Below are 9807 nucleotides of genomic sequence, written 5' to 3' on the forward strand. Positions count from 1 at the left end.
AACTGACACGATCTTCCTTTTTCTTTTCCTAGGGCAAAAATATGCCAGATACAGTGCAGACAATATTTTACATATCTGTATAATACATACATATCTTTTAAAGTATACTTTCACAGAGAGGTAGTGGGAACACTGTGAGAAGAGCGTTCCTCGGGAGGGTTATTTGCATTTTGAAATAATAAGCTCTCTGACTTGCGCTATACTCGCAGTTGTAATTACAGGCCTCTGCACGCAGCTAGATATGGCACAAGCAGGCACTACATTGCTAAAAATACTGATCTGCATGTAACAACGATAAGGAAACAAACAAGCCAAGAGATTTGTTTTGGCCAAAAAAGCAACCTCTGTATACTTGAAAGCTCAGGCGTTGCCTGCTCCCAAGGCAGGCTTTTTGGATGACAGCAATTAGAGCAGTTATTCAGAGTGGCTCTTGATGAAGACTTTGATGCATTATGCAAGATAAAAGTACAATTCAAGTACTGTGAAAACATATTGGTGCTGGAAAATATATATTTTTTTTTTTTTTTAATAAATGGCCATTGAAAGCATTCAGTTGAGTCAGAGGGTTGGAAAAAGATGGGGAGGAGAATAAAGCTTGATCCCATTCAGGCCAGCAGGGGACTTTCCATTGAATTCCAGGGGCTGCTGCAGTAATTCATAAATAAGACTGCACAGCAATAATGCTAAAAAGCTACCTTTGCAGTACAGAAAGTGATCTTGCTTTGCATTAGGAGGGCAGAATTGCAGAGACACATGCCATTATGGGAACAGGAACCATGCTGTAGGGCCCACTGTCTTAAATGTAGTTTTTCAAATCCAAACTGCCTGCTGGAATAAATAGACATAAATTCTAGCAACTATTCCATTGAGCTCTGCTTATCTACAAATTAAAACCTTGAGTGCTACAATGCCTGGAATCAGTGTTAGGGTCCCCATGGCTATGGAGATCTGCAAAAAGTCTGTGGTGTAAGAGCTAATGTAAAAAGTGTTGTCTTCCATAAAGGTTAACTAACGCTCAGCTGGAATTGTGTGGAAAAGATGTTTTATTTTTAACCTGTTTGCTTGTCCATGGCAAAGTAGGTTGTGATATATCCCTTTTAAAATGTCCTTTCCTCATCTTGGATTATTGCTGGAGATAATTCCCTTGCTTTTGGCTTTGTCATGAGTGTAACTGAACATTTGTACAGGGCTGGAGAAACTGCTGCTGCTCGTTGTTGGTATAAATGTAATTGGTGTAAAATTACACTTGCAACTTCATATCAGCATAAATGTGAATGCATAGGAGGGTTATAGTACTGAAGTACTTTCAGGGTCCACATTGAGGAGCAGTTTATGCCATCAGCTCTGTGATAGAACAAATGACGTTTCTACTTGGACAAGCTTTGTTTGATCAGGATCAGTAACCTTATCAACAGTTGACCCAGAACTATAATGTATGTTTGCGAATAGATAACATATGTCACAGTGAGAGGCAGACTTGCCTCATAAGCAAGAGTATACAAAGAAGATTTAATAATACCAAAGCAAAGAATGTACAGATGTATACAATAGTAATATTTTTGAAAAGTGTAGTGAGTTTGTTCGCTTATTAGAGCAGGATCATTTGCATTATCTTGCTTACATGAAAAATACATTAGTGTGCACATATAAACACATCACACAAGTACTTTCACACTGCCACACTTGCTTGTGAATTTTTTGCTTTGTTCAGCTTTAGAGAATATAATTTTTATATGAAGAACAAGTATGTGACCTAGTAGGTAGCAGAACAGAGAATGCATTTTAGTAGTTGAAATACGAGGGAACTGCTGTTCTCAGAGGACCTTTATTTTGCTTGCACTTTCAAAATTGCTAGGTGGAGGGGATTTACTTAGTGGAAAAGGAAAAAAGCTCTGAAAACCTGCTGCTTAAATGGTGGATTGATGCTCTTTAATTTAAGATACAGCATCCCTACCCCCAATATCAATACTCTGTCATTTTTCATGACTTATAATAAAGGGAGAGAAATGATGGTAGGGTCCTAAGATATAAAACAAGTCACCCATGTCTTGTGCATTTTGACATTAACACTTCTCTTCCTTGACCTTTGACAGATTAGGCCTTGACCCAAAGCTGCTGGCCAAAATCCTAAATATGAGCTCAGGTCGCTGTTGGTCAAGCGACACGTACAACCCTGTTCCTGGAGTGATGGAAGGAGTACCATCCGCTAACAATTACCAAGGTGGCTTTGGAACAACACTCATGGCTAAGGTACATAATACTTGCATGTAAAGTATGTACAGTTGCTTCTCTCTGGACTTCTAGCAAATGTTCTTCGCGGTGAAAATTTATGATTGCAGGGAAATATGTGTGCATGAACAGAGGGGAACCCAAACTCTTACTCTGAATTAATGAGTTGTGTAGGGGGCTTTTCCTTAGCCTCCAGCCTCTTTCTGGCCACTATCACTCCTGAGCCACTCAATGAGGTTATATGCACTGTCTTTTTGAGTTCTGCCTTAATCAAGGAGTCCTGATGGACTTACGTGTATGGCAAGGTTCAGCAAGCCATTTTAGGTGCGTCTTGCATGACTGCTCTAAAACTGAGGAGCCTAAGCTGAAGAAAGCAATTTGGGGAAATCCAGGTGACCTGATGAGGTGCAAATAGTGGCATAAGCATCTAAGATTTTGCACCCAGTCTCTTCCAGATACTTTAAACTGTGCTACTGGACATGCCCTCTAGCATCCCCTTCCTTGCTAAGCCAGCTGCTTATGTGCTTGTCTTTCTGCCTAAGGACATTCTGCAGAAAGCAGACAGGTTTCAACCCACACCCCTGCAGACTGATTTTCTGCAGGTACCTGCACTGTTCTGTGAGCTTTCCTGAATTGTCTTTGTTGGTGGCAGAAGTAGTGCTTCTTATGAGTAATAACCTAGCAATCTAAATTATTTGTCCACAAAGTGGGAGATCTGGGGTTTAGGTCCTCCTCAGCATAAGGAAGTTGTAACCTACAGCTATCCCATCCCAGGAGAGAGCACTTACTGCCATGCTCTTGGCTGTTCTAGGAAAAGCACTGTCCTGAGTCACTCTGTGGTCAGGAAAGCAAAGCTCTTAGAGGCCAGAGGAAAGTAGGCAAGGAGGTCAGGGCTCTGCATCCCACTGATGAGGACACACAGTTGGAGGAAGGAGCTGTAGAACTCTGACTCTTGAACTACTTCTGCATTTAGCACAGTGATTGCCTAAGGTAAATTATAAAACCAGCCCTGGAAGAGATCTCTCATCTAAGCATGTAAGTGCAGGAAACAATTTCACACTGAACATTAGTTTCATGGGGATACTGTCCTGAGGGAGGCATTTGAGTTCATATAAGACAGGTCTTAGGCATACCAGTTTATAAGTGCTCCCAGCTGGTTAGGCATTCTGGCCATCTTCAGCTCTTTCACGTACAGTGGAAATTAAGCACTTAAAACTAAAACAACATTCTCAGACCTGGTGATCAAACTCAGATATTGCCATGCAAATCTCCAGAGTGCTGGAGTTGCTGTATGTAATACGTGCCTACTGATACCATTCCTGTCATTTTGCAGTTGATTTATGTCAATTGGTGTATTTGCACATTCAGTAGAACCAGCCAAATTCTGTCCAGAGTGAGTCCAGAGTGTTTTCCGTGTGGTAGCACCAAAAAATTTTGCTAATGCTGCATGGCTCAATACCCCTCAGTGGTTGGCCTGCTACATTTTATGTTTAAGGACCAACAACCAGGAGCTTCCATTTCTTTGAAGGATGTGTTAAAATATTGGAAAGCAGCAGTTTTTACGTCATGTTCACATCATTAAACATAGAGGACAATAAAGTGTTATTTAAATTATTGATTTATAAAATGCATTAGATTATTGTTTGGAGTTTGGCAGGGCTGCTGATTAGAGATAAGCAACCTGATCTCGGCACTACCTCAAAGCTCTTGTTTCCATCTTGCGTGCTGTTTTCAGAATCTGTTCTGCCTGCTGTGCCCTGTTTCACACTGCAGTCTCTGTTCTCATGATTTGTAACTCTTACTCTTGTCCAGAATAACCTCATAGTGTAAATGGGATGGAGGCACATATTTCCTTCCCTCCCTTTTAAATTTCTTTGTAAAGGGTTTTTTTTTCTTTTGGTATGCTTCTAAGAGGGACCTTCATCTCCTCTGGAAGCTGCCTTAAAGATCTTCCTTTCATTGAAGGAATAGCAGCCTGGCTTGTGCCTGTTGAAACTGCCAGCTTTTGGTTATAAAGCATCAGTGATAACTAAGAAGAGAGTTCCTCAGAGAGGTTTGTAATTGCTGTTCACCTCTTCTGACTATGTCTCTCCTGCCAGTCCTGCCTGCCAAGCAGCCTGAAGACTGCCTTCTTTAGGCTGGAATCCTCAATAATAAGGAAAGACACTAAATTCCTCTCATGCCTCTTTGAACAATGCTATGTTATTCTATATAGACAGAAGATTACTTGAATGAGTAAGTAACCAAGACAGCTGATCATATTCAAGGTATTATTTGGTGCAGTGGTGACCTCTTTTAAGACATTTCTCCTTAGTTTGTGGAAAGACTTTTGCTACTATCCCTTGCATTCTGGTATGTGACATGTCATGTAGTTTGTGAATTGTTTGAGTTGGGGACTTTTTTTTCTGGGAAATACAGAGCGTGCTTTTGCCACTTAAGAAAAAAGGAATGCTGTACTCAAAAGAGAAAGATGTAGGTACAATGCTGAGGGTGAGAAGAGAATAGTCTACAATGAAAACATCTAAGAGTGACTCAGTAACACAGTCACTAAACACAGTTACTACACTTCAGGTTACTGCTTACATATCAGATGTGGTAGAAGTCAAAGGCTTTCTTAAAAGTATGTTGTCACCAATGGATCTCGCAAACAAAGCCAAGGTATCCTTATCTTAAGCGTTTGGGACAGAAAAGTTTGTCAGACATGTCTGAAAAGCTCTTCAGTCTTGAAATCTGATATTGAAACCTAGAATTTAGTCAACTTCATGTGAAGCCTGCTCTAAGGATTTTGCATTTTAAAAATCTAGTTTACTTCCCCTCACCATCTTTGTGTCCGAGGCATTGCAGGCCAGAAGTTCCATCTTTCATTCACAGCACAGTTGCTAATTAAATGTCTTCTTTGAATCCTCAGAAGAGCTAGATTTATATCATACTATTCTTGACTCATGTCAAGTCAGCCTTTGAGCTTTATTCCAAATGGCAGTTTCATTTACGTCAACTGCAAAATAAATGTAAGGAAACAGGTATTTCCAAAGTGAGCACTGGAAGCAGATTCTGAAAGAGAATCTGTTTCCCTGTTCCAAGCTGGGAAAAACTGGTTAGAATAGTTGGTACAGTGAGACATCTGGAAGATGTTGTCAGTTCCAAAAGAGTATGAGAGGAGCCATAAACTATGCTCTGATTTTTACTTTTCCAAAAAGGTCAGCAAAGGGCAAATTTCTTTCAGAGCTGTTTTGTACTATTTCCACTTGAGGAATCTCCAACCTCAGGAGAAAAGGTGCAAAATACTTTACAACCTGAAGCTAAAGATAACCTTTACTTACATTTTGGGTTTCTTTTTCCTTCAAAGCTCTAATTTATAGAATGGAATTTAAAAAGCCAAAACAACCTTCCTGCACTTTGGAGTCAGTAGTCCTTGTCCATTTAATTGTTGAGATGTTGTCTGATGTTTCAACCATCTTGGAGCCAGAGTTTCATTATTAAAGTGAACAGATCCACTTTATGAAATTGTATTTGTGCTAGCAGTCTATTCAGATTTTTCAGGGATTGCTTCTGCGGATGCACCTTCAGAAAGAAACAGATCACAATCACCACTACCCAAACCAAGCACCTTCACTAGCTTGGAGTTGGATGATTTTACCATTCTAATATTCCATGACATGATTTAAGCTTTATTGAATAAAATGGGTAATATGGCAACAGATTTCACAAAGAGGGTTTAGAAGAGGCTAGGAATATGTCATGGAATATCTTATTGTAAGTAAGTGAGGTTAAAGTAACTTCCTAGATTTGTCAAATCATCAGTCTTTCCACAGAATTGCTAGACAAGAAGGAATGATCTGCCCTGATGCAGATGAAGAACATTTTGGATCCTGTGACATCTGATATGTATGTTTTTCCTATTTTCCTAGATCTTGAAGTCATTCAAGGGTAATAGGAAGAGTAACTATAATTCTGATTTGTATCAGAATGACCTTTATAGAGCCGATTTACAGATCGAAGTGACATTTAGAGAGTAGAGTAAGATCTTGAATTTCCTTGTGCTAATTCAAATCCAGACACACAGAAAGTAAAGACCTGTCTTGTAAGTCATCCCTGAGAAGCCAAAGGTGCTCTCAGCAGTACTACAGTCACTCAGTTCTTCTGTATCAAAGATTAGTTATTTAAAAACAAATAAAACCACTGCAAATTCTATAAACCAACATAGTCCTGGATGGACAGAAAATCTAGGCACTTCCTAGTAACACTTGAGAGGTTCTTCTGCAACTTTCTTGAAATGTGGACTGCAAAATTGATTTCTCTAACAAGACCTTATAAAGGCAACCTTGAGTGCAGGCATTACTTTCATACGTAGGCAAGAGATCTGTTTATATACCCAGGCCCTTGTTAGCTTTTCTTTCTTTGGTTGGTTTCATGTCTGATTCAGCTTAGAATTCAAGACATTCTCCAGCCTAACTTGTCATTTCTGTCCAGCATGCATGCAGCTGACTGTTTCTGGCTAACTATGGTTAGTTGTAGTACCTGATACTTGCCTTTGAGTTCTGTCCTATTTATTTCAGATTATAGCCGTAGTTGACCAAGGACTCCTGGAGGACAGGTTTCAAATTCATCCTCTTTACAACCTCCCCTTCTTTTTTTTCCCCAAATTTAGTGTTTAAAAATGCAGAAGAATTATTTTCTGTATCCCTTTATCTTCAGTCATTAAAGAAAACTTTGAGTTGTAGCAGACCCATGGCAGTCCCCTAAGGAATTCTTTAATACAGCCTTCCAGCTAAGCTGCAAGCCATTCATATTCACAAAGTGGCCTCTGCTTCTCATTTTGCTATTAACTGGTCACATTACAGTAAAAGTATGTAGGCTAAGTGGCTTCAATTTTGTTGTTATTGAAATCCCTCCTGCTTGATTTTTAACCTGTTTTTAGAAAGAAAGATGTCCTCTTGCCCAAACAAGAAAATGATGCCATTACAACCTCTGTGAAATGCTTAAGTGAATAGCCAGGGAAATTTTATTTTTGGAGATGACATAAACAAGCGGGGGAAAGAGAGTCTTGAGTCTTGCTACCAGGTTGTGTAGCGATCTAGAATCTTAAAATTTCTCCTGTCCTGAAGGAGGTTGCATGCCTTGCAAAGTTTGGGTTTTTTCTGTTGAATAACATTGAGTTACTGTTTCAAAAATGAAAAACTAAACAAGGCTCCCTTCTTCCAGGACTGAAATTTTAAGGCTGGAGTATTGTATTTGTTGGCAGTAGAGTTCTTTTCACAATGGAAGCCAAATAACCTATAATATGTACATGGCTATTTATATCCTTGTTGTTTCTCCCGACTTTTTTTCTTTCCTTCCATTTTTCCTCTCTACCCTCTTTCTCCCTCTTCTCCCTCCCCACAGGACCTTGGCTTGGCCCAGATTTCTGCCACCAACACAAAGACACCAGTTCCTTTGGGATCCCAGGCACATCAGATCTACAGGATGATGTGTGCAAAAGGCTATGCCCTGAAAGACTTCTCAGCTGTGTTCCAGTTTTTACGTGAGGAGGAAACCTTGTGAGCTGTCCTTTGGAAACAGACACAATAACAAACCATATTTTTTATCCTTATAGCTCGTTTGAGAAGTATGTGGGTTTAATCAAATACTGTGCATCCTGTTCCCATACAGACTAATCATCTTTGGTTGTCTAGATCGTAACAAACTCCAGGGGTTTTTCATACTTCTTGAAAAAGCAAGCCAGAGGAAGGGATTGTTTGGCAATTGGCCAGACAGCAATTTCTTTTTTTTTTAAGAACCATCAAAGTGTTTTTTTTTCACTAGATGCAATAAATAAATATTTTTTTTATGAAATATTTAACTGTTTGCATATAAAATAACTTACATTATGGCTACATACTTAGGTGACCCTTTAATAGCAAGAGAATGTTATATAATGATTTTATGATATATAGTGATCTATTAAAATTAAAAATTAATACTTTATGGAAAAAGAGAAGATTTGTTCAATGAAGAAACACAGCTTGAGATGGATTTTTTTTTTCCTTGCACCTACTAGCCTTGAGTTGATCAGTAGTGAATTTTTCCTGGGATTCAGGTTGCAGATTAAGTTTATAGGCACGCATTTCTAAGTGGAGAGCTGTTACAGCATGTTTACCTGATAGACTTAGTTAAAATAACATAGAATGTGTGTCCCTCTTGTAAAGCTCCGTTATTGTATTTTGCTAACCCAATTTTATATTTTCTTGTATTCTGTCACACATTTTCAGAACTCAAGAACAGCACTTACCAGAAGTTCTAACAAAGTGTACATTTGTTTTAGGTAATTACTGAAATATTTTAAATCTAAACAAACCCCATTATTTTGAAGAGAAATAAAAATCTATACTGGTAAATACTTGCTATATGATTACTTGCTTTTTGTTTTGATGCACTCTTGTACACACACAATTAACCAAAAACTTGTACTAAGTGGTCTTATTTTTTAATTTGCTTAGTTTGCTACAGATTATCTTGCAAAAACAAGCTTTTCAAGAGCTTTTGTTGTGAAATGCAGATGGTAATATATTTGCATATGTATTACCTTAACCATTCACCATCTCCTTGGTCTTGCAAAAGTACAGGTACACATTTGGCTTTATGAATATAACTACTTATGTTGATTTCACTAGAACTACTCACATTCAGACTTACTTGCAGGCTCTAGGCCTAATGGTCAATTATGCATTTACATTCTTATTTTGGTTGTATGATGGATCCTTTTATATATGCACATTTGGGTAATAAAATTGTGTGCTTGAACTAGCTCAAGTCTGTGAATAATCTTCTGAGAACTTGGACATTATATTTTAACACATTAGTAACATCATACAAAAATCATTAAACAGTACTGGTTGATCTGTTCTCCTTTCAGTTTTCTTTGAAAACTGTTTGACATTCTAGGTTATTCAGGGATTTGGGGCTCATTAATGTTATATATGAGTGTAGGACTACTGGGAGCAATCTTACTTTTAAAAAATTGTTCATCTCTCTTTTGATAAAACCTACTGTTTCTGCAGGATTGCCTTCATTCCTTGAAATTAGACACAAAACTACCTGCACTAAAAACTACTAAAATTGCGAAGTCAGCCACTCGAGTGCTGGAAGACGCAGAAACATGGGACCATAGTTGCAGATGTGTGGTTCAACCTTTGATAACAACATCACATACTATAGCATTTTTTCCTATGGGACTCCTGCCTCACATAATACAAAGGGTGGACCCAGTCTCATAATTAATTTGAGGTCATGTAGTGACGGACATTTTTGGCAGGAGGATCCTTGTTCATTTTGAAGTTTCATAACGGATGAGGTAAGGAATTGTAGGACAGTCGTGGTTAAGTCGTGGTCTCCTCTGTATTTGGCTTGGAGATCTGGCTGGCATCAGCAGGACTGCTGAGAGATGCTTCTTTCTATTGTCCACCCCAGCCTGTAGCAGCGTTTGCTATGAATGTGTTTGCCAGTAATCTTGGGCTTATCTGTAACCCTGGGCTTGCAGGAAGCATAATCGGTTGTTTTCTGAAGACATTATATGCACACATAAATGTTGGGAGCCATGAG

General features: G+C 38.7%; 1 protein-coding gene across 1 annotated transcript in view; it reads left to right on the plus strand.

The window, feature by feature from the left end:
- The window catches only part of HIBADH (3-hydroxyisobutyrate dehydrogenase), an 85603-nt gene extending 76993 nt beyond the window's left edge, over positions 1-8610 (plus strand). Inside the window, exons 7-8 of the mRNA XM_087751443.1 lie at positions 2094-2250; positions 7612-8610. Of these exons, the coding sequence (XP_087607569.1) occupies positions 2094-2250; positions 7612-7770 (316 nt within the window). The 3' untranslated portion in view covers positions 7771-8610. The remainder of the gene's footprint in view (positions 1-2093; positions 2251-7611) is intronic.
- The last annotated feature ends 1197 nt before the right edge of the window (positions 8611-9807 follow it).

The sequence above is a fragment of the Nipponia nippon genome, unplaced genomic scaffold (genome assembly GCF_047370975.1).
Source record: "Nipponia nippon isolate SJK-2023a ecotype South Korea unplaced genomic scaffold, ASM4737097v1 scaffold_1, whole genome shotgun sequence".
Classification (NCBI taxonomy): Eukaryota; Metazoa; Chordata; class Aves; order Pelecaniformes; family Threskiornithidae; genus Nipponia; species Nipponia nippon.